Raw genomic sequence first — 25402 nt, 5'->3', positions numbered from 1 at the left:
CTCTGTGTGTGTGCGTGTGTGTTATGGACACCCACGTTATAGCACGCGTGGCGGTCAGAGGACAGCTTGCAGAAGTTGGTTCTCTCCTTTCACTGTGTGGGTTGCAGAGGTAGGACTGAGGTTGTAGCTGGGTGGCAAGCGTCTTTACCTCCTGAGCCATCTTGCTGGCCCTAGATTGGTGTATCTTAATGCAGAATTGTCTGTGGAAACTGAAGGGCTGTCTTGGGTGACACTAGTTCTCACCATAGAGTAAACCCCAGCGGGTTAAGGATTCTCTTCTCTTGCCATTGTCCCCTGCTGCTCCTCAAAGCTTCCTGTGCTTGTCACTATGTACAGCTCAGTATAAACCTGAATTAATTTGGAAGCTGAGTACTCTGTCTTGTTTGTAAGTGGGTTTATAGCTAGATCTCATGTAGCTCACACTGGCTACAACTCACTATGTTGTAGGTTCAATCCTGAACTCCTGATCTTCCTGCCTCTGCCTCTCAAGACTGGGGTTCCAGGCACAGGTTCCCATATTGGATCTACCCCTCAGCCCAGCACCTCTCTGCACACACAAGAGAATTCTTATTTTTAGCCTTAGAAATTAAAAGCCACAGGCTAATCTGGTGAATGAATTCTTTTTCTTTTTCTGTCAGACTAGCTACCAGGTTAGGCAGGAAACACAAGGACTCCTTGGACTAAGAAAGTTTGGGGAATGAATAAAGCCTATAGATCAGAGGGACATCGCTTTTCATAGATTTTTTTAAAAAAAGATTTATCATTTATACAGTATTCTGCCTACACACCAGAAGAGGGCATCAGATCTCATTATAGGTGGTTGTGAGCCACCATGTAGTTGCTGGGAACTGAACTCAGGATGTTTAAAAGAACAGCCAGTGTTAACCTCTGAACCATGTCTTCAGCCCCTGAGAGATTTTGTTTTTTTAATTTAACGCTCTGTTTAGTGAATAAAGCATTTGATGCCATATTTCCGTTAGAACCTACAAGCTATTTCTTTTACATAAATGAAAAAAGACTCCTAGTCAGAGCCAATATCCACAGAGGATGGAGCGAAACCAAGCAGGCTTCAGCCCAGTATTATTTCATTTAAAAAGGGTTACCATGTTACAAAGCTGAACTTGGAGCAATGAGAACTAAATCATAGATGCTCCCGAAATCTGGCTTACTGGGTTTGAATTTCATATTGTTGTTGCTGTTCCATTTATGATTTAACTATTTAGAGATGGGAGACAAGGGGCGGGGGTGTTAGCAATGCCGCTAAATGGTGAACACCAACCAGCATTTATTTCTGCCTTTAGGGAGGAAAAGCCTGAGATCCACTAAATCGCCAGGTAAGGTCATTCTCTCCTTCCTCTGAGAGCTGGTCTGAACATTGCAGAGAATGTTAGCATGGGATGATATTCAAAGGTTTCTCTTTAGCCATGTGCCAGTTGTCTCTACAGCTTTCTCCGGAGATCGTGGAGGCTATGCCCACCTAGCCTTCCCAGGCTGCTGGAGAACTGGTTCTGGGCTCTACAGCTAGCTGTCTGGCTCAGGCCTGGCTTGCTGGGACCTTGTTAAAGAGAGGTCAGGCCTTCCTGAAGCTAATGTTGCTCTGTAAAAATTCTGCTCTGTAGACCAGCTAAGCACACAGGCTCACAGCTGTTATCTGGGACCTGCATGTCACAGACTGCAGCACCCAGCTAGTGCAGACACAGCTCAGTGGGTGCCACTCACAGGCTCCTCTAGTTTGTGAGGCTCACGGAGCCAGAGCTGTGCTACCAGAAGCCTGAAGCCACGGCGCAGTGGGACCTTGGGTGCTGTCAAGAGCTCAGGACACAGAGGCAACCAGAGGTCACTCAAGTTCTTGTTTAGGAAAGAAAATTCCAATGCAGGGCCAGAGACATAACCGTGTAAGAAGTTTGCAAAGTCACATGGGTCTTTTACTGCTTCTCAATGCTTGCATTTCCTCGGTGCTTTCTGCTACATTTACCATAATGGATGGAGCCTGCCTTTCACAGCAACCATGACAGTGTGCGTTTTCAAAAGTGTGAGGGGTCAGGGAGGGCAAGCACTGAGGGGCTGCACTTCTGTGCTCAGAGAAATGGAGCTGAGACTCTGCTAAGGCTCCTTGAAGTTCCCTGGTGCTTTATGCCGCTGGGGGAGATGAAAAGCAAGAGGGCACACTTTATCAGGCAGTGAAGATGCCTCTGTGTTCGGCCCTCTGCCTCTGGAACTCTGCAAATTACTTCATTTTCCTGAGCTGCCACCATTATAAGGCAGAGGTGTTTCCACTGTTCAGAACCGAGGAGGCTGATGACAAACTCTCAGATGTAACACACAGAAGTAAAAACTACCAATTTTATTAATTAGAAATATATTTTTTTCATTTAGGAATTAAAGTGCTACAACCAGATGGAAATTCTCTCCTGCCGGATGGAAAGCCTGGTAATTCATTGTGGGTGGAGACCCATGGGATTCTGAGCTTACTGTCATCATTCAGAGAGCTCAGGGTCTGGGGAGGGCACCTCCACTGTACAGTTTCTGACAGCTCATCTTGATGTGAGAAGGGGGTGTGGGGCAGGGGTTTGCTGAGAACTCATTTCTGTGTGAGCAGGCTGCTAAAGCCTGGAAGAGTGGGTGACTTGACACTGGGAAGCGGCACCCAGCGGTGCTTCCTGTTCCAGAGCGAGTCGGGATCTGCAGCAGGCCTGTAGACACAATACACTATTGAGAGTGGCAATGAGTCCTTCCAGCATGCCCGCGCAGGACCAGTACTCCTGGGTCAGCCTGCCTTCTCTTCCTCAGCAGGCCAGAGACCACGCATTGCGCCCCTTTGGAAAGCTGTGTGAAGTGCAGGCTTTTAAAGGCTAGGCTCACCTAACCTAACAAGGTAGACACCGCTTTTTCAGAGGAAGACTAGGGATGATGAGGGCAAAAAGGGACAGCAGACTCACACCATCTATTCTGGACTTCTAGAATTGGCATTTAGATTAAAACTACAAAAATGTGACTGTCGTGCACCCAAGGCTAGCCACACGCCTGTGCTGATACAACATTGCAGCTGGGAGCAGAGGTTCAAAGGCAGACCCTGAGCCCACGGCCCCTCACCTCTGCGCCTGCGTGCATCATGTGAACCCTTGACAGTGCAGATGCTGGGAGCAGCGTCCTTGAGGTGCCAGCTCTGCCTAGAGGGACCATTAGATGACAATGCAGGGCTTTCGTGACGTGCTGGCACTCAGTAAGGCGAGCACAGCTGGCTTGTCCTGGGCAGTCTGAGTTCAGTATACAGAAAAGGGTTCTCCTGGTAAACTTCACATTATGAAAACATACACATTCATGGGGGAAATTTTTTTCAGAGTAGTAGATGGGCAAAATTAAACCCATCCCCAAGTTCACATGTGCCTCTGGACCAGTTTCCCTTGGCTCCAGGCCCACTCCCAAAAGGGGAATCAGCTTGCTTCATCTTTGAGATATTTCTTGTCTGGATGAAATACATGGTGCAGTAACCCAGAATCTCTTTATGTTCTAAAAGACAAAAGTCAAGGACATGCCGACAATCCTAGTAAGAAAAAGCTTTCCTTTAGTTGATAAATGCTCTGAGATATAAAAATGTCAAGTTTTTGCTCACTAAAGGGTGACAGAGTTACATGGTTTTGAGGTAACCAAACAGTGTGCCACCATCCAGATGTGTGTATTTGGCGAGGGCATCTGTCTCCTCTAAGTGACCATTAATTGGAGTCAGTTTCATTTAGAATGTGGAAGTGGTAAATTAATAAAATAGATCCTATATGAAAATCTGGGTTAAGGGCATACTGGCAGCTCTTGCATCTAAGATCAAAGTGAAGCAGAAGCAGACAGTGCTAATTAAAACTACTGGAATCTACCTGGTGTATATGGCAAGCTCCAGGTTGTGTGAGCACTAGAAGCAGATTCTTTTGTTTATAGCTGTCTGTAAACTGAAACTTGAAAACGGCAGAAAGTAGGTCCATGCTTCCGTGTACAAGGCTACGCCAAGCATTTCAGATCTAGCTCCTCAGGGGCAGAGCTAGCAAGGCCCATACTCAGTCATTAGCACCCGCACCCCACCCTGGACAGCTTCAGGATTGCTCCTCAGTGCAGGCTGCAGTAGCACCGTGAGGCACAAGTGACCTCCTTTCCACCTCTAGCCACGTGACCACACATCTGCAACTGTGGCAAGCAAACTGACAAGAGGCTCTAGGTAACCCTGCTGCTTCTCTTGGCTTCACGTATGAAACCTGAGATTTCACCTATGAAATCCTAGTCTGAGAGACTCCCAGAGAGCTCTCCCTTCCCCATGCAATCAGCGTAAACAAAAGGTGTGAAGTGAGACACCACCCTGGTAGCTCTGCTGGGCGAGGGGGGGGGGGAAGGACCCCAGTTTACCCTGATAGCTCTGCTGGCCCGAGGGAAAGGACCCCAGTTTCCTCCAAAGCCATGTCCACGAGGAGGCAGCACACGCGCGCGCGCGCGCACACACACACACACACACACACTCTGTTTGCAGGCTCAGTGTTTTAAGATGCAGTTATATCCAGCTGTTTCCCGGCAGCTGTGTGAATGTGCACACGCACTGTCTTGGTTTGAAATGAGACACCTGAGCTAAGTTTTACACCATATGATCTAAAGCAAATGGAAAGAGAGAATTGTGAAGAAATTCTGGTGCACCCAAATTGTCTTGGCTACCTATATAGATTAAAAAACCCATAAAATCTGAGAACCAACCAACCAACCCAGCAGTATGTCCTGAGGAGAGATCTGGATATTTAGCCGGAAACTGTGACACTGCGAGTAAGTGCAGCAAGTGCCTAGCAGAAGGTATTTCAGTGGGCTTCCACCGCAGCCTCTTGCTGTTCAGTTGTGCTGTCTACTCTGCTCTAGGTGGGGGATGCCCAATACATACCGCAAACTGATGTGTCCATGACTGTGTTCTCTTTAACAGCTCCAGGTCCAGGTCCAGATCCAGTTCCAGGTCCCAAAACCCATCCTTCTGCATCCTCTGGCAAAAGGCTCCTTCCGTCAGTCACAGCATCCATCATTTTAACTGTCGCTTCTGCTGTAAACTTTCTTGCTCTAGAGCTTGAAATGATATCTTAACCTTTATTTGAAAGATGCTATTGGGATCCCACAGGTCAAGAGAAAAGGTGTATCTTTCACTTGGACAGACTTAGTGTGTAAAGTAAGAACCATGTATTTGTTCCTTGTTTTACTATTTAAAAGCCGGTCCAGATAGTGTCATAGAATTAACTTTTCATTTCTGTATTAATTTTCGGATTATGAAAATCCCAAAGCTGTATACTTGTGATTGTATTCAATAAAAAATTTAAGTTTATTAAATTCCTGTAGAATTTCCAAATTTTAAAAGTCCATTCCTAACGTTAGTGATTGACATGAATTTAAAGCCAGAATCAAGGTGTGAATGATACTTGTTTCTTTCTCACTTCAAATAGGTAGACAGGGACAGTGAGCATGAGCTCCTAAGATAGCAGCCTCTTGCTCCCAGGAGACAAGGCAGGTAGAAAATGGTAGGCAGGAAGAGGCCACTTGGGGACCCGTTAATAAGACTCCCAGCTTTGGGATCCCTCTCTGTCCCACTCGCTTCAGGAAAGCTGTTACTTTTCTGCGCATTTCTGTCTTTTCCTTCTCACCAAAAGTACCTGGCAATCCCCTAGATCATCACCCAGACCTCTGTTAACACTAGCAATTTCCAAACCTGCTACATGAATGGTGAGGCAAGAGCCCTGACTAGTCATCCACCGAGTGTATGCTCAGTTGTCTACAGAAGGGTATGCAGACCATCAGAAAACCCTCTGTGCACATGGCTCCAACGAGAACAGGCCAACTTCTGCCTAAGTGAAAACGAGCTCATGCAAAGACAACTCTCTCCCAAAGCCACTGGAATTGCAACAAGCAGGGAAGAAAGATGGAAAACAAGCAAACAAAAACCAAAACAAAACAGGGAAGAGTGGTATTATGTTTGCAGGCCACAAACTCAGCAGCAGCAACTACAGAATCCTGTCAACTTGGAACATTTTAGTCTGTTCTTTGCAGTGTAGCCTCTTCTGCATCAGCAGGATTCTAGACACACACAGCACTTTCCTCCCCACCCCCATGTTAGGACAGCAGCAAGATTCACAGTGCTATCCCTCATAACATCCCTCAGTGTAAGCCAAATGTAGTTACAGCATTTGGAGAGGTGCTAACAAGCCACAGCCCAGGTACATTTTGCAGGCAGAAGCTGTACTTAAAATTGGTGGACTATGGAAGAATCACATTATGTTGCTGAACTCAGCCATTGTTTTCAGATGCTAATATATGAGGGAATTCTTCATCCTGTAAGATGACTTTCATTTGTTACACCCTGGTCAAAATATGTCAGCACCGACAAGTCCTCAAATAAAACATCAGACATAATTACATAAAATTACAAATTAACAATTTATTTTAAGGATTTCAGTTTTAGAAATAAAGTTAAAAAAAAAAAAGCTTGCAAAAATGATTTTGTTACAGTCTAATTGGTTAGGTATTTTCTGTAAGTTCCAAATAAGTAAAATAATATAAAAATATATATTTCAAGTCTTCATAGAACAAAAAGGAAAACCACGCAAATCACTGAATACTTTGAGATTTTCTTTACTCCCCACAGATACAAACGCCAGTGTGTCTACACTCTGAAGCAGGTCTCCCACAGCCACGCAGCTAGAGTTTATTCTGTTACGTGGGAAGTAGCTAGGTTTCATTTTGTGCTATGGAAAAGAGAATGGAGAATAATCATTACACACTGTGACTATGCTTCATACTGTTGTAAAATGTACAACAGCACATATACTTTGGGTAATTGTGTACTTTTTAAAAAGTAAAGCTTTTAGATATAATTTTTTCAAAGATTCTCTTTGAAGAGCTTTGTGGTGACCATTTCAGATTTAATGTACAGTAATTTCCCAGGAACCTCAAACATCCCAGCAAGGAAAAGGATCCTTTCTCCCGTCCATGTGGTTGTCGTAAAGAAGGCCTGATGTAGCAGGAAGATGCATTTTATAAACCTCCGGAGAAGTTTGTAAACGGTCAGCTAAAGACACCGCCTCTGCTATGGATGGTTTCATTCAATCCATGTTCTACCAGTTTTATATCTTCTAGGTCATCTTTTATGATGCTAATTAAGTGGCTAAGGCCTTCCTGTTGTTGTTTCAAATGCTAGAATAAATTAAAGAAAATAAAATGTGAGTGTATTTTTCTGTTAAACTACAAGCTACTTACAATACAGTACTTAGCAACTAAAAACAAGCATTCACAGTTAAACAGCTATGACCAGAAGTACAAGATATACCCTAAAACCAGGTAAAACCAAAAAAGGTATGCACCAACAATATCTTTTGTGCTGGGGCTTGAGCCCAGGGCTGCATTGCATAATAGGCAAGCACTCCACCAACTGAGCCCCACCCCTAGTGCCAGCTTTTCAATTTAATGTAGACAGAGATCATTCTAGACCGTGACAAAATACAGCTGAGAGGACTTGGAGGAAGCCTGAGATTTACGTCTCCACTGCCACAAGTCCTGCCACTGCCTATACTTTGGCACTTGTGTTATCTAGATATATTCTGTGGGGAGGCTCTTTGCTGTGGCATGACACTACGTGGACAGTTTTAGTGTACAGAGATGTACACTTTCCATCATTAGGCATCTGTCACTGTGTCAGAAGGGGAACCACACAGTACTTGTCCTTGTGTGACGGCATATTCCAAGGTCTACCCACGTTGAACCTTTTGAGGAGGGAGGACGACTTCACTCTGGGTACATGCACACAGGCGTATAAATGTCCTGCAGACGCCTGCTTTCAACTTTTGCGGTATGTATATCCAGAAGTAGGTAGAACTGGCTGGATGTGGTGGCAGGTGCCTTAAAGCTGGCAGAGCTTTCAAGTGGCAGAGGCAGACAGACTCTGAGTGTAAGACCAATCTAGTCTACACAGCAAATTCCTGGACAACCAGAATTACACAGTGAAACCTTGTCTCAGAAACAAACAGGACGTACAACTGCCAGGTGACAGGTTAAGTCTACTTTTAATTTTTTGAGGAAGCAATGTTTTTGTATTTTCTGTGTGAAGGTTACAGTTTTTTAACATGCAGCAGTATCTCAGCTGCTGAGTAGCCATCCTGACTGAGGTAAAGTTGCAAAGTTACCTACCTGCTTGATTTCTCTTAACAGGTCTGCATCTATGTAATACCTTTCTTCCGATTTCACAGCTCCAAAGTGATTCTGCATCCTGATCTGAGACATCAGTTCATTCAGTCGACCCTAAAAATGAGTCAGAAACAAGTGCTAACAATCACAGCCACTCCTAAAGATGATGGCTGCTTTTGAAAAGACGGCTTCAAAACCTCAGTTAAACTCCCAGTTCTTCGATTGGAAACATTAACGAAAGCCAAAGGAACCATGACTGAGAATTTTAGGAAGTTTTAATTAATGCTAACAAATGCTTAAGCTTAAGACACACAACTCTACCCAGAAGTCCTGTGCAACAGAACGACCACCTGACACTTCTGTACAGAGCACCTCAGGCAGCCTCTGCTGGACAGACTTAGAAGCGCTTACTTTGAACTGAGTAGGTGCGTTCAGTTCACCCTGAATAGTATCTAGCTGAACCCGCAACTGTTCTTCATCAGCCTGGATGGCGTAGCCACTCTTCCTCTGAATTTCCTGTTTGATTAGGACCTAAAAAAAAGATAAAGACATCAGTACTATCTAGTAGAACACTTTTAAAAATCAATTATGGACTTGCTGTTAAAAACTCACTGAGAACTAATCCAGGGGGTGCTTTGAAAAACTTGCACTTGGAAGGCTAAGGCAGGAGGACCACAAATCTGAGGTCAGCCTGAGGAACGAGGGGTTCCATGAGATCCTGCCTCAAACAATACAAACTCTAGACATTTAAAAAACAAAACAGAGAAAAACAAAAAGAGAAGTTCTTTATGCTTACACTTGAATAAAGTGCCTTTACATGCCTGCTATCTTAGATTTTCTCATCAAAAGTGTCTTTATATAAACATAGTAACATAGCTAAAATCAATGCTGTTTATAAATTTACTTTTTTTTTAACTGTAAAGACTACTAAAAAAAGATAGACAAAGATCATTTGTTTTGAGACAAGGTCTCATGCAGCCCAAGATGGACGCAAATTTGATTTGCGGATGAGCTTGGATTCCTGGTGCTCTCGCCCATCTCAAACGCGCTAGGGTTATAGGCATGCACGCCACATCCACACTTAGTGTCTGCTCGAGTGTCCAGCCTTTTGGTCAAGTGGGCATCTCTGCAATCTCCACGTCACACATGTAGCCAACATGAGTACAAAGGTGAGCAGCTGCTGAGAGGCGAGGGGATTCTCTGTAGGATGATAAAATCATCCTAAAACTGGGCAGACTCGTGGACGGTGTATCGTTTAAGTGCGTTAATATATGGAATGTTGTTCAAAGATGAAGAAAAAAGAAGCCATCAATATTTTCCCTCAGTTTAGAAAGATTAAGTAACAAGAATTAGTTTTTTTATTAGGTAGACAAAATTTAACAATGAAATCAGCTACACCTGGGAGTTTTCTGTGTGGGCTTTGGTAGTTCTCTCTCCTGCTTTCTGGGCACTTAGCAGTTTCTTTACTTTGCCGCACATCACTTTTGGTAATTTTTATTGTCAGGAAATCATCTATCTAGGGTTCAAATCTGAAAAATGCATACTGTCTAGGCCTCTGTATGTGGCGGTGTTTCTCACTGCTTTGGGTATCCATCTCTGGCTGAGATGGTTATCCATTTTGGTAGCTGTCCACAGAAACAGCTTTTCAGTCCTTTCCACAGGTCTCCCTTACAGCTTGCAAACTTAGCTTGGTATTTCTATAATTTCTTAACAATGAGCTCATCATATTTTTATTTGGTATTATTTGGCTTGTGTCCCTTCAAATTTGATACGTGGTAATTGTTTTCATGACAATTTATGATTTCAGGTTTTACTGCTATCTCATTCTGTTTGTTAAACTGGCAATTGGTTTTTATCATTAATACACGGTCACATTCCTGTTCCTGCTACTCAAAATGGTTTCTACTCTATGAAACCAATCTGATTTTATACCTTCCCTTGTACCAAAATTGTTTTGTCACTCTGTCACTAAAATATAAACTTTAGAAATATTTCTACCCTCATCTCCCACCTGTGGGATCTTTCCTGCAACTTCTGAGTCTTTTTCCTATTTGGAAAAAGATATTCCTTATTTGGCCCATATTTCACATATAACATATTAAAAACACTGGTGAAATCCCAGTTATTACCTGTAAAGTTCTGTGGGAGAGATCCATGAGTTTCCTCTTGTACTGTGCTATTTTGGCCATAGTGGTAGTCTGGTTCTTTTGTAGTTCACTAATATCTTCAGATATGATCTGTTGGAAGAAATGTCTGAAGATAAATGAAGTAGGACACAACAGCTATTTAACAGGCACACTCAAGTGGCCAAGCCTAATTCTGAGATAACACTGTGACCCATCTCTCAAAACATAACTCTTTAACTCTTCATTTTATTACTTTAAAATTTTCTTTTTCTTTGTATATATGTGTGTGGTGTGTGTGTCTGTATGTACATGTGTGTATAGATGCATTTGATGTGGTTTGATAAGTATGGCCCCCCCAGACTCATGTGTGCAAATGCTTGGCCCATGGGGAGGGGCCCTATTAGGAAGAGTGGCCTTGTTGAAGTAGGTGTGGTCTTATTGGAGGAAGTGTGTCACTGTGGCGCAGGTTCTGAGGTCTCCTATGGTCAAGCTACACCCAGTGTGGAACGCAGTCTCCTGCTGCCTGCAGATCAAGATGTAGACCCATCGGCTCCTTCTCTGGCACCATGTCTGCCTAGACACTGTCATGCTTCCCATCATGATGACAATGGACTAAACCTCTGAAAATGTAAGGCAGCCCAATTAAATGTTTTCCTTTACAAGAGTTGACGTGGTCCTGGTGTCTCTAAACTGCAGTGAAACTGTAATCAGGACATTAGAGTCAAGAGAGGGTACTGGATCCCCTAGAGGTGGAGTTGCAGGCAGTTGTGAGCTGCCTGATATGGCTACTAGGAAACCAACCTAGGCCCTCTGTCGCAGTCCGTGCTCTTAACTGCTGAGCCATTACCTAGTCCCATAATTCTGTATTTTATGTTTCCTTATATGTCCAAAAATTAAAAAAGTACTACTCAAAGATTCTTTAGAGCTTTAAGATATTTAGTGATGAGGCAAGATACTGTAAAAACATCATTTCAGAAATAAGGGACTTTAAGTACTGTTTTGGAATAGAACCAACAGCCAGGTGTGAGTGGTAAACATTTAGGTCTGTAACAAGATGTGGAGTGCTGGGTTTAGGCTTCACAGATGGTTACTCTGAAGTTGGAAGGGCTAAGAAGACAAGTCTAGTTCATAGAGTGGCATGAACTACCTAGACGGGATAATGAGAATGCAGAGAAAAAGGAATGATAAAAATTCTAAAAGTGAATACATTTGCTTGTCTCTGGCTACTGATGTTTTCTATCTGGCCTAGAATCCTACTTTGCCCTATGCTACCTGAATCTTAACAGGGAAGGTTCAATTTGTGTGTGCACACATGCATTCTTTGAGTACAATGAACATGCTTGTGTAGAAGCCAGAGGACAACCTCAAGTGTGGTCTTTTTTTTTTTTCTGAGCCTCAGAGACCTGCTTATTTCTGTCTCCCTCACATTGAGGCTACACGCGTGGCTTTTTCATGTGGGTTCTGGGGACTGAAATCAGGTCAAGAGCTCAGCACTTTAACAATAGCACTACTATCTAGCCCAAAAAACCAGGTTACAATCTCTATTCTACGTGAAGGCATTTCAATCAGGTTTAATTCTACAATTGTCTCTGTCATAATTCATTTCTATGCCACTGGAGTGTTAAAAGAAAGGACAAAAAGGCTGGACAAGCTATTTTAGTACGCCCACCTGTGTAGATCACCTGTGTTTGGGTGGGCGACAGGGACACACTGGGGAACTGAACCTGAGGCCCAGCATATGGGACACAGCACTCTACCACTGAGCTACCCCATCAGCCCCTTCTCACTTTTTGAGACAAGATCTACATTGCCTAGGACTTGCAATCTTCCTGCCTAAGCCTCCCAAGTAGCTGAGATTACAGGACTGTACCACCAACTATGGCTTCATTACTTTTTATCGAAACGCCAGGACATTGTGAAAGGACAAAGCACAAAATTAGGTTGCCGTATTTATCATCCACATTTATTAAAAATCTGGGAATCAGCCCAGAAAGAATGTGTAATTTTTAAAGAGAATATCTACAAAGTAGTTTAGAGGAATAGATGGCCTCAATGTTAAAGACACACCATATTGAAAGATGAATTGACTTAATAGTAAGATTCACCGTTGAACTGCTACAGACACCTATAATCTCAGCACTTGGGAGGTAGAGGCAGGGGATTCAGAAGTTCAAGGTCATTCTTGGCTACATAGTGAGTTTGAAGCTAACATTCATTCTACAGGTAATACTTATGAATTCAGAGTGTGTGCAGCCTAACATAATAAAGTATCTGGAAATTATGCCATAAGAGAAATCATGCTGGAATTCTGAACAAAGAAATGTTGAAAAGGAAAACTAATTAAGTGTAAATATTTGTAGGGTTTTCACGGGAAGCAGTGACTATGCATACAGAAATATTGGATCAGTGTAAAAGGAGAACTTCATTCACAGAACTGGGTGACAACTAAATGGATCACTTTATAATCAGTAGGCTCCTTCCTGTCTAATGAAATCAAAACTGCATGTAAGAGAATATGGAGGTATCTGCAATCAGAACACCTGAACTGAGCTAGATTTTGTTTGATTTTAGAAGTTAATCAGGGTTAGTCCTGCTTGGATTATTTTTTTTTAAAGGTGACTTTGAGTAAATCTAGGCTATAAATCTAAACTCATAAAATGTCAAATCAAACTTATGGGGCTGAAGAGTTAGTTCAGAGGTTAAGAGCACTGGCGCTCTTCCAAAGGACTCTGGACTTATGCCGGTCTTTAATTCCAGCTCCAGGGTATCTGATGTCCTCTCCTGGCTCCCAAGGGTACTGCCCAATATGTGGGGTATAGACGTCTATGTAGGGAAAACTCAGGCACATAAAATTAACAGTATATGAAGGGGTACTACCACAGAGAAAGAGGTGCACAAAACCGTTACTGTTGCTTTGCAGTGTACTAGTTCCCTATAAGAAATAATAGCACACATGCTGGAAATCTCTTTTTTCTTTTTCACTGTCAGAATACAGAACAAAATGTGAATTCTTACATCTAATCTGGTCTGATGCTGCTTAGTCATCTGATCCTGAACCTTCAATCTTCGAAGCAGTTCTTTGAAACCCACCATTGGTACAGGAATTAATCTGAAATGCAAGGTCACTTTTCAGAACTTATTACCAAAGCCAACGAGCTATATTTCATAACAGACCTCATGAAGTTTTACAATGACTTTAGATGCACAGCATTGAGATCAAGAGTTAGCACATTATTTTATTCAACCTCCCTAATTTACAAATGAGGAAATATAATTCAGTCAAAAGTTTGCATTATAGGGGGCTGGAGAGATGGCTCAGAAGCTAAGAGCACTGGCTGCTCTTCCAGAGGTCATGAGTTCAATTCCCAGCAACCACATGGTGGATAGCACCATCTATAATGAACTCTTCTGGAGTTCAGGTGTACATGCAGATAGACATTGTATACATAATAAATAAATCTTAAAAAAAAAAAAAACTGCGTTCTAAATGCAAATGTAATAGGTGACTAGGATTCAGATTTCTCCGGCCCTACCTCGTTTCACTTTATCATGCTACCTTTACCATGGTAGAACTGTTTTAAAAAGCAATTAATGCTAGAATACAGTAAGAGCCCACATTTGTTCGCTTCCTTTCTGGTATCAGTTGTGCATAGAATAAGATGGTGATACACTTACTTTTCAGAATCTGGGTTATCCACCTTGGCCTGTTCCCAAATAATAGGATCAACACCTACCACAAACAAAAATATTTTTTTAACAAATATAATTTTCTGTTTATATTTGTATGGGAAATGTTTTCTAAAAATTAGGAGTTCAGAAGCCATTATTTAAAAACTGATCACAGCAAAAATTTTAGAAGTACAGATTGAAAGGTATGATACCTTGAGAATCCACACAAACAAAACTCACCACAAATCGAATAGGAAATGAGCAGAGTACATAAAAAGGCTATTCACAAACAAGTATAAAAAGATATTCAAAACATGGTCATCAGGAAAATTCGGGACTAAATATCCTTTAACTACTGTGTTGCCACCAGAGGTGAAAAGAGAGGAACAATCCATTACAATTATAAACATATTGGTGGAAATTCCTTTGAAGGGCAAGTTGATAATATATCTAACAAACGTACAGTGATTCAAATCCACCAGCAAAATTTTATTCTCACAGGCTTTGCAGCGAGGGGGGAGTAAGTGTCACTACATTGCCTAGGCTAGCTCTCAATTCGCTATGCAGTCCAGGTTGTGGCCTCAAACTCATGATCTTCTGCACGACATCTCCCAGAGGCTGAGAGCACAGCTACAGAGACTTTATTCTAAGAGGCTATGTGTTCCATGATAAACTTCCACCGATATTAATTGCTGCTTAGTTTGGAATGGTGAATACAAAGAAATACACTGAATTTGAGAAAAGTAAGGTGTATATATCTGTAGAATACTATATAGTGTTTAAGTAGAATAAAATTCATCTTCATGTACTGACATGAAAAATACTAAGACAAACTGCATGTGAAAAGGCAGGCTGCAGCAATGCATGGTGCAGGGCCCTTTTCTGTTACATATACATATGCTTCCACTTAGCATTCAGATAGATCGGCGGAGTCCACTGCCTCTGGGGGAAGGGAGATGAACGAGCATCACCAGTCTGCTTAGTTAGGACATCCAGACTTTGTCTTAAGTGAAAACACTTCAAGTTTTACTTAAGTACTCAGTTAAAACAAAGAATAAAAGCCTACAACATTTCAAGTGAATCACCTACATGCAGATGGATTACTAATTATTTTTATCACTTCCCCCAAATTTCTGATAAATGTATTAGCTATGTAATTTAAAACTACACCTGACTTAAAACACAAATATTCAAGAATATGTTCTACAGAAGCACTATAACCCACTCGCCCTGGCTCCACCGCATACCAGCAGGAGGGTGCTGTAGGAGCTGTTTGATCTGAGCAGGAGACAGTTCTGTTCTGGTCATAGAAAGGGTCACCCCGAGCTGCTGCAGCTGTGTTTTAATATTGGCTTGTTCAAAGTGGGCAAACAATGTTGTCGCTGGAACTCTTCTCGAGGTGCCATTGGGAGAGCGCTCAACAACATAAATGACAACTTCTGTCCTGGAGGAAAACGACCGATTTATAACACACTGACTATATAACCCACAGCCACAAACCAACACAGCCTATTGTTTGAAAAGACTTCTGGCTGAAGTCCGAATTTTACAAAAGAGCGATTTTGTTGGTTTGTTTTTTAAAAATCTTGAAAGTAAAGCTTACAAGTGTTAAAACTCTTGTAGAGCAACTTAAATGACAAAAGCCAAGATGAGGTAGGTAAATAAGACAGAATTTATTTTCTGAAGATGTGCTCAGCAGTGTAGTTCTACACCAAATACCTACGTCCCCGCCCTGTCCCCCCAGAATCTTTACTCTCATGGCTCTCTGCCATAACATATGGGCTGCTTGCTGCAACCAAGACCCAAGAAGTACAACCTGAGTTCGTCACTGGATATTTCTGGCAACAATCATGGTATAATTCATTTAACCTCAATTACCCAACAGCATCTTGCAACCTCGAAGACAATGACAGAAGGGCATGGGGACTAGAGCAATCGCACTGTCCTCAAATGAGCAGAGAAATCAGTACGGACCTGAGGCAACAGGTCTGTAACTCCTGGAAGAGGCAGGAAAAGCACGCCAAGTACAAGGCTAACCTGGGCTACAGGGCCATTTCTGGATATCCAGCTCTACACAGATTGTCTCAAACCCACCAAAAAACAACTCAACAAAAAATAAACCAGAACAAAAAAATCAGAAAGAGCCAGTTATCAAAACGTCCCCATAACACCTTCTGGCATTCACCGCATGCAGCTCAGGGGTCCCTGCTGCTCCTGAATGACAGTCTACAAATTAGCATCGAAGGAAAGAAATCCAAAATAATGAAAACCAAAACAAACAAAAAACCCTTTAAAAATTTCTATAAATACATAATTATCACCAACTTAAAACAACATTCTGCTGAGATTTGTGTTTCAGCAGCAACAAAACTGGAACAGGCCAGAAGTCTGTATACTTACTGATCATCTGGCAGTGTCTTAATGCCCTCCACGTTGACAGTAAGCGTCTGGTTTCCTCCCAAAACTTTATGCAATGATTCTACCAACTGCTGCTGTTGGCTTCTTATATCTGTTTCTTTTTTGTTGAAAACTAAAACCACTAGCCCATCTTCATCTTTATTATTGGGCATACAACTATAACCTACAGCCTATGAAATAAACAAGATAACATATCAAATGTATATATAGATTTTACACCAAATGCTTAATAGACCACTCAGCATCTGCTAAAATGATAGAAATGGTTAACAAGGGAAATGATTCTCCCATCATTCTGTGCCTGAAAATATCAAGTATTATAAACAAAAACTTTATTTCCCAAGGGTAAAATAAAGAGAATGAAATTAAAATTTCTTCTCCAATATAGTTAACTGAAGACTTTTCTCTGAATGATTTTAATATTCATTTATTTTGGAAGTTTCTGATATACTGAAACAACTCTGCCACAAATACAACTGCAGAAGTGATGGACTGAATGTACTTAAACTTCACTAGAGACCTGACTCATGAATCTTGAATTAAATTTTAAAGAAACACTTTACAAAGAAAATATATTTACTGTACAGTAACACTGTCCAGTTACTAATGATACAAAGAATGTTATGTTATGATTTCATAACAAAACTTGATGAAACAGGTTTTTAGTGAACTATTAAATGAGTAAGAGATTACATAATTACACATTGCTAAAAACAGCTTATCTGGGAGCTTCTGTCCTGTTACCACTTACATGTAACTTTTAGAGAAGTATTTAAGCTCATTCATGTGCACATTATTCATTGTACTTTGTATGTTACATAGTAACCTTTAAGAAAAAACATTTAAACTGATACTTCAACCTATGTTTACTACTATGTATCTATTGCTAAACAACAATATTAAAAATGTCAACTAATGCACTCAGATGACACAGAAATGAAATAACCCTAGTGTGCAAGGTGTACTAAACTATAAAGTGCTCCAAATTCTGAAACTTTCTGGTGTCATTATGATATTCCAAGTAAAAATAATCCTACACCTGACCTTGTATGATGGGTCACAGCACTTACGTACACTAAAAATATTGTATGAAATGACCTTTAGGCTATGTGTTCAAGCGGCATGATACATAAAGATATCTCATTATGTACACAGATATCCCCAAATCTGCAAAGTCTAAATAAAACCTGCAACATCTCTCTGGCCCTGAGGTGCTGTGGTAAACTTCAGTGGCAGAGCATGTGACTAGCATGCAGAGGCACTGGGTTTGAGTCCCAAGCACCAACACCACCAAAAAAAAAAAAAAAAAAAAAAAAAAAGTATGCTGAAATGAAGTGTAAACGGTTAAGTACAAGCGTACTTGAACACTTCACCGGACTACCTGAAGTGAAATGCCAGTGAGGTGATTGTTCTGTGGACAGCTTCTTTGTATGCAGAATAAAGAAAATGGCCATTACGTGTTACTGCCTTTGGCATCCAGCTACAGTAACAATAACAGGAGAATCCCGGGCACTGCCTGGGAGGCACTCCTGACCAGTGTTATATGAACAGAACCTAAGTCTAGTAACCTTTAAGGTGACAGGCAGATCATGTCCCCTCTTCTGTTTGTTGTTTTTACATTTATTTAGGAGGGGCATGTCACGGCACACACATGGAGGTCAGAGGACAACTTTCTGGAGTCAGGCTCCCCCTACCACGTGGTTTGGGGAGAGTCAACCTCAGGCCATCAGGCTTGGTGGCAAGGACCTTCACTCACTGTGTCATCTGCTGGCCCTGAGGTTTTTGAGAGAGGGTCTAATGTGGCCTGGCCACAACCTGCTCTGTAGCTGAGCGTGACTGACATGTGTTCCTCCTAATCCACCCCTGAGAGCTGAGATTCGGGTTACACCACCACAGCCAGCTTACCATGTTCCTCTTTGCCAGCACCTTCTTTCTTAGTCCTATTCTGGTCTCTGTGATCACTCTGAACCACAGATAGTACTTTTTAAAAAATCACTTTAACTTTATAATTTTTGTAATTTTAAAATAAAAAGCATGATCACACCATTCTTGAGAAATACTAAAAAACCAAGCAAACACTTTTAATGTCATTTTAATGTAAGTTACTATCTCTTTTATATTCACTCTTTAAATGAAGATAGACATAACTGATACCTTAAATCGGCAAAAGGGATTTTCCTGTGTAAACTCCACTGGAGGAATGTTATTGTTGAAATATCCTTTCCCTGTTCCCCAGAAAGCCTGCAGCTGGTTCCACTTTGCCAAAATGGCATCTCTCTCATCTCCCAATAACGTTGGAGCAGAAAGAGCACTGGCAGTATTGATGAGCTGGTTGGACTGGGCAGGAGCTTGTGTAGGCTGACTGAAGAGACCACCTAAAGCTTAAAAAGAAAAAACAAAAAAACAAACAAAAAAACAAGCCCAGAAAACTTAGACCCAAGGTATGGTGAGCAAAATAACGTTCCCTTCCCAGCTGTTTACATTCTAACTTATGGAATGGATTTATATGTTATCTTACCTATGGGCAAGAGGGTTGCCAGGATAGGAAAGAACTGAGGTAAGGCAACAAGTGTCGGTTGTCCAGAAAAACTCTGAAAATGTCAGAGGATTGGATTGGAAATGGCTGAAAGGCACACTCTATGGGAAAGAGTGTGTGGATGCTTGCTTAATGAGTTCAGAATAACAACTGAGATGCTGTCATGTCTCCAGTAGAAGGGACCCCTATGAAGTACAGGGAAGAGGGCATAGCTAACACAGATGCTACAATAACCCAAACGGATGGCATAGTTAGAAAAAAAGGCCAGACTGCTGAAAAACGGCCAGAGCCAGCAGACATGGAGATCAGATGCCTCAAGAGATGGTGCAGCTGACAGCATCTCAGACAAGAAGGACTTTAAAACAAAAGTAACACAATCCAAAGTTTCTCTGTAAGTTATATCTGAGAGGGTTAAACAGCATGTTCAACCATGTGCAGTACATCACATCTATAATAACAGACCTTGAGAACAGGCAGAATGATAGTGAGACCGTGCCTCAAAAGGGAAAGAGAAAACAAAAACAGTGTGTTCAGGGACTAGCCAGATTTTACTTAAGAGCTGAGAATGTTTGGTGAAGAGCAAAGACCCAGGAGCACTAACTATTACTAGAATAGATTAAATGGGAATTAAGAAGCAAGCATTTAGTAAACACTAGCCAAGCCCTAAAATGCAGAACATAGTATGTAACTGTCAATAAGGACCAAAAGAGTAAATAAAGTGTTAGGTCTTCAATTGTGATGCAGACAAGGGCTGGGGAAGCTGGCTGGAGGGATAAGCAGCTGCCATGGAGCATAACTTGAGGACCTAATTGGATGCAGCATCGCACACTGGCTGAGCACAGTGCTGGGAGGGAGACTGGGGGACCCCGGGAACCAGCTGGCCACCAGGTCTAACCACATCAGCATCTCCAGCTCCAGTGAGAGAATGATTAAGGAACATCACAAGGTCAACTGTATTACCCGACATTCAAAAAAGCCAGACCCACACAGGTGAAGTGATGTTCTTTACAGATGAATCCTAACAAACAGATGGAAGAATCTAGATGACCAACACTACTTCTTAACCTCTAATAAATTAACTGAGCTAAGATAAGAAATAATTACCAGTGGCTGACAGAGTCATTACAAAAACGAATATCTAGATAGTATACATCTCTTGATAAAGGGTATCCTATGACATAGTCTTACAAATAAAAAAATGAACTATCTATATAAATAAGCCCCTACATCCCACTCAACAATTAGGAGATAGAGATGACAAAGACTATATTAAAACATTACAAGAATGACCAGTAATTTGAAAGACAAAGATCCCATTTCTTCCATGAATTGATAATATAAAAGGGAGCCTACAGAGATCTAAGAATGGCAAAGCTAAGAGTTAATGTTCACATACTTGAGTGACAGAACTACAATGGAAAAGATTGTAAAAGATGGGACAACAGTCCATCCAAAGATGCAGTCCCTGTAAGGAAAACGTGGAGTGCACCCAGGATCTGCCATGACATGACAAGGTGGTGCGCCATATATAATTAATATATATCAATATATGTATTAACACGTTAGCATGACATTAATATTTTACAATAATATTAATATGCAATCTAATAAGCTATACCCATAAATTTCTCCACTTGTATTATACTTTCAGAAATAACAAAACTAAAAGGTATGACCTCAGATACAGGAACCTTACAGTCCTAATCATGTCTTTTCCCTAATTCCTATCATCCATAAGTCTGAAAAGTAGCCTTTGGAATTCTCTAGAATATATTTATAGTCCTTAACACTAAGTCTGTACTTGAAGCAAGAGCACTACAAGCAAGAGTTTTACAGCTGAGGATGAAGTCCTACTTACTAGGCTGCTGTTGTGTCTGCTGAGTATTAAATCCTCCAAATCCAAGTCCAGTTCCCAGACCAGTGCCTAAACCAGTGCCAGTTCCCGTCGACGTGCCAAAACCAGTACCAAAGCCAAAACCTTTGTTCTGAGTGCCACCGAGAAGGCCTTTCAATGAAAAATCAGAATTGAGTGCCATGTTTTTAAATTCCACTCTGCTTACATCTCCAAGTGATGCCCAGCAGCCTCTTACCGGTGCTGCCTGTATTTGTTGGGGCGGAAAAGCTGAACGCAGAGCCTGATGTTGTGGTGGTTGTTCCAAATCCTCCAAACCCACCTGGTTGAAAATGATAAACATAAAAGTCCTTTTGTACACACAGAGGGAATTTAGTCTTCAAACTGTTTCGTAAGTACTTGCTAAATATAAAGGACATATTGATCTAAAATTTTTCAACAATTTTTAAAAAATCCTACATTAATAATCAGAAAGTCAATGCATTGCAAGAAATAAATGACCAAGTATTTAAAATAGAAATAACATAATACAATACATATTCTTTTAACTAAATGGGTAACATGACTGAAGAAATAATTGAGACTTTTGCCATAACTCTGAAATCATATGTACTTTTAGAATAGCTATTACAAAGTCAGTGTCCACATAATTGACACCAATACAATTAATGAGACTTAGTATCTGCTGACAGTGGATCCTTAAACGTGCTTCAGCCTCTTGGTGCAGATTCCAGCAGACTACTGTAGAAACGTGTAACAGCGTCACCATTCCCATCTTCCCCTCCCCAGTACTCTTTGCATACCACCTGTGAGGGTTTGCAGAGCTAGGGAACAGATGCATGTAAGTAAGCTCCTTACCCCGAACTGTCACTATAGCCCATCCACAGTCTTTTCACAAACTCCTACTTCAACTTTCTTGTTTTGCAATGAATTCAACTGTTTAAAAAGTAGTGCTAAGCATATGATGGCAGCAGATGGCTTTGCCAGCTTGCAACCTTAATTTTCATCAATTAAATTTCATCCACATTAGCTCACATTTCTCCTTGGTCTGTGTGAAGCAAGTTCAAAGGAAACATATCAACAGGCTTACCTCTGTAAAACAAGAATGTCTTTCTTGAAGGAGGTGAAGGAAAACAAAACAAAAGAACAACAACAAAAACAAAAAAAACAGTGGAGGAGTGGCCAGGAAGGAAGCCAAGGCTGCCATGGCCTCTGCATCACATTGTGGCAACCTGACAGACTTTACTTTTAACTACGTCCAGAAACAAAATTAACCTTAACATATCTAACAATATATGAGTAGAATGAAATGCCAACACAATTTTTAAAAAAGTATTGGAAGTGGTCACCTAGTTATAAATAGGCTGTCAGAGACTTTCAAAACATGTAAACCATTAATGCTGGGTTATACACCAGGTTTTCTGAGATTCTAACTTGAACCTTATATATTGCTTGTAAGACAGCCTCATCAAGATGGGTGTAGTAGTGTATGCCTGTAATCCCATCCAAGGAGATGCTAAAGCAAGAGGATTACAACTTTTAAATGAGCCTGAACTACACAGTGATATGTAACGCAAAGAAAAAAATTAAACTAGTTTCACCCAACTTTGTGGTGCTGGATATCAAATCCAGGAGCCTGCACACAAGGCAAGCAAGTGCCTTACCACTACGGTATACACTAAAACCCTTAACAATGCAGTTCAGATTTGGAAAAGTATTGAATAGGCTATTGCACATATGTAACTTATAGATTCTACTGCAATACTGTCAGTTAAACATCTTGCTGAAACACCTAAAGTAAGTACGGTCTTTAGTACACTTTTAACTTCCTACTTTCAAAGAATCGCTATGGTATCCAAATTAGCTATATAGCAAAAAGACTAGTCAGTATCTTGTCATGTTTCAAATTACCAAAAATGCTTTATTAGTAGTAGGAGACTTGCACGGATACAAAACCCATAACTTTTAAAGTTCTTTGCAGAAAGCTAAGTTAATTAACGTATTTGAAAGCAATCAAAACACAGTTATGTCTGTACAACTCAAAACTCAACAGTGACGACTTAAATGGACATGAAATCAAGCAAATACAAACAGGTTTATTTACTGCTGTTGAACTATGTGGGTTCCTTTATTCTGAAACATAAATTTCAAAATAAGGTTGTTTTGCCCACTGCCAATTTTAAGCAAACTAGGAAAAGTAAACACACCAAGGGCAGTGATATGTAACCACTTCTATTCTATTTTAATGAGTCACTTTATCTTTGGAATTTTCAAGTATTTTTTACATCACTTTCAACTCAAGAGGATACAGTGATGTAAACAATACAGACTCAAGTTAATGGACAAAAATACCTGACTTCCCAAGTAATTTTAGGAGGTAATATTTACCAAATGCATATAATTGGCATGGGCAGAAGTGGCATAACATAGACTATGGACGATAAATTCATATACGAGCAGCTGAGGAGCAAGACTTTTCTAAGGATCATTTTATGTTGAGCTCACATAGCCTACTTTAAATTGAGACTTATACATTCATTATATTTGTGTTCTAAAAATTTTTTAAATGGTCTTCAAACAACCCACATTTTTAAAAAAATAATCTTCATAATTCTCTTAGTGAATGCAAGGATGTCGAGCCTACTTTTTAGAACTCAATGTCATGTGGTAAATTAAACTGCTCGTCGAGAATTTCTCAATAAAACCAGCAGAGAATCATAGATTCTTTCTACAATTGCATATCTCATGGAAATACATCCTAATGTGTTGAGTCTATGGAAGAAAAACATTGTTATACAGACGGAAACAAGACAGGTCACTGCTGTTCGTATAAGACTTGTTTCTCTTGGAAACACAAGGACAGTAAGATGAAATCCCGATGAAATATGTATTTAAAAAATGGAAATGACTGCAGGAGTCCAAGAATCCCAGGGAAACGCTGAGCTTATAATTCAGCTAACAACTTGAGAGACGTTTTATTCAAAATAAATTCCATTCCAAATTCTTATCATTTTGAAGCTGTATGATTAAATGAAAACCCACAAAGAAACATTCTAACTCTCAAGGATTTCCAAAAACCCACATCTTTTAAGACAGTCAAAACTTGATATATACTTGATTTGACCTTAGGAAATGAACCCCTTATTAGACTAGACAGGCGCCATTTTCCCCCCAACTCTAGGAACAGCGGAACATTCTTGGACTCCAGCCCCCAACACTCGTTACACACATGACCCCGAGTATCTACCTGCACTCGCCAGACTGTTACCAAAATTGAACGGAGTCGCCGAGGTGGTAGAAACACCGAAATTCCCAATATTAAAGTTCACTGCAGGATTAGCAGTTAAGCCGAAACCCCCAAAATTAAACCCACTGGCAGTGGAGTTGGCAGTCTCAAGCCCACCAAATCCTGATAGACGTGGAGGCAGAGAAACAAAAATTTGAAAAGGTGAGAGGAGGGGAAGAGAAAAGGAAAAGAAAGCAAGATAAGAATTACAAGAATCAGCAATAGGTTGCACTGCGTGAACACACCTGGCCGGCGCCGGATGGGGTTAAGAAAGCGGAGGAGCTGGGGACAGACAGAAGGAGCAAAGGCCACCGGGGGCCGGGACCGAGCATCCCCCCGGGATAGGGAGGGGACAGAGGGAGCTGCGAGCGGCCAGGCTCCAAGCCTTTACCCCTCCGTGCCCAGGCGGACAAGGGGACGTGAGTCCCCGGTAGGGAGAGGGGCGTAGCCCCCGGCCTCTCCGGGATGACTCCCCGATGGCGGGAAGCGACGTTGCGGCCGGGCCACGCGGGATGCGTGCGCCGTGCGAGCCCCAGGCCGAGCCTGAGCATCCCGTGGCCCTCCCGCCTCCTCCTCCGCCGCCCAACCTTTTCACATGCCCCCAAGCTGTCCCGCGTGCCAGGGCAACCCCGGGACCCCGAGCCGGACGGTATCGGACCTAGGGGGCGGGCCCGAGGCTCCCGTTCCCTGGAGGAAGAAGGTCCTGGGGCTGACTCACCCGCTGGTGCCGCGGTGGCTGCAGAGGTGCCAGAGGTGCCCGAAGGAGCCCCGAAATTGAAAGCCATGTCGCGGGAGCAGCGCTTAGGAGGACCTGGGCTCCCGCGGCGCGACGCTCAGTGCGCTCCGCTCTTCCTTCCGACTAGGAAACGTCAGGCCGTAACCATTAGTTCCTCCTCCTTCCTGGCCTAAGCGGACGAGGAAGGAACCGACGAGGATGGGGTGGGTGGAGAGTAGAACGGGAACGCCTCCGTCCCGCTCACTTCCGGGGGTGTGTTGTAGCTTCACGCGGCGTGGGTCGTCACAACAAAGGGGAGATGATAGGAAGCTGGGCGTGGAGCGTGGCTTGCCGCCCCGTAGGAGCCTCGTTGACGAGGTGACCGGCTGCGGACACGGCGTGCACTAGGGCGTGAAGGGGCTGCCTTTCCCGCCGAGGAGTGGGCTCTCCCGGGGGAAATGGGATGAGGAGTGATGGGAAGATGATGGGAATGGTAATAGCACGTGTCTTGACTATGTGGCACGAACTCTAGCAGTCTAGTTTTTGCACGGTTTAGAGGGCTACCGTGAACGAAGCAGATGAACTGCTGAAGTCTCTGCCCTCCAACGTACTTTGG

The 25402-nt window shown here is 42.0% G+C and overlaps 2 protein-coding genes across 8 annotated transcripts in view; one reads left to right on the top strand and one right to left on the bottom strand.

The window, feature by feature from the left end:
* Positions 1–5340, top strand: part of Art3 (ADP-ribosyltransferase 3 (inactive)) — an 89164-nt gene extending 83824 nt beyond the window's left edge. For 4 of the 5 annotated variants that reach the window (XM_055595768.1, XM_055595787.1, XM_055595750.1 and 1 more), the window contains exons 8-10: positions 1302–1334; positions 2377–2430; positions 4946–5340. In XM_055595768.1, the coding sequence (XP_055451743.1) occupies positions 1302–1334; positions 2377–2430; positions 4946–5100 (242 nt within the window). In that variant the 3' untranslated portion in view covers positions 5101–5340. The remainder of the gene's footprint in view (positions 1–1301; positions 1335–2376; positions 2431–4945) is intronic. The other variant, XM_055595777.1, reaches the window with a different exon arrangement.
* A 1153-nt stretch (positions 5341–6493) lies between these two features.
* Nup54 (nucleoporin 54) lies at positions 6494–24969 on the bottom strand. 3 transcript variants are annotated; one of them, XM_055595739.1, is made up of 13 exons: positions 24790–24969; positions 24033–24194; positions 21024–21107; positions 20792–20938; positions 18552–18778; positions 16380–16567; positions 15227–15423; positions 13986–14040; positions 13326–13419; positions 10314–10421; positions 8596–8715; positions 8188–8298; positions 6494–7197 (listed from the first exon to the last, which is right to left on the bottom strand). In XM_055595739.1, the coding sequence occupies exons 1-13, from the start codon at positions 24854–24856 to the stop codon at positions 7069–7071; spliced, it is 1689 nt and encodes a 562-aa protein (XP_055451714.1). In that variant the 5' UTR covers positions 24857–24969; the 3' UTR covers positions 6494–7068. The 3 variants fall into 3 exon arrangements, with proteins under 3 accessions (XP_055451714.1, XP_055451703.1, XP_055451710.1); XM_055595728.1 differs by lacking the exon at positions 24033–24194; XM_055595735.1 differs by lacking the exon at positions 24033–24194 and having other exon boundaries at positions 18552–18772.
* Positions 24970–25402: the final 433 nt, after the last annotated feature.

This window comes from Psammomys obesus, unplaced genomic scaffold (assembly GCF_907164565.1).
Source record: "Psammomys obesus unplaced genomic scaffold, mPsaObe1.curated_primary_1811, whole genome shotgun sequence".
NCBI lineage: Eukaryota > Metazoa > Chordata > Mammalia > Rodentia > Muridae > Psammomys > Psammomys obesus.
This window is presented reverse-complemented; position numbering and strand designations above follow the sequence as displayed.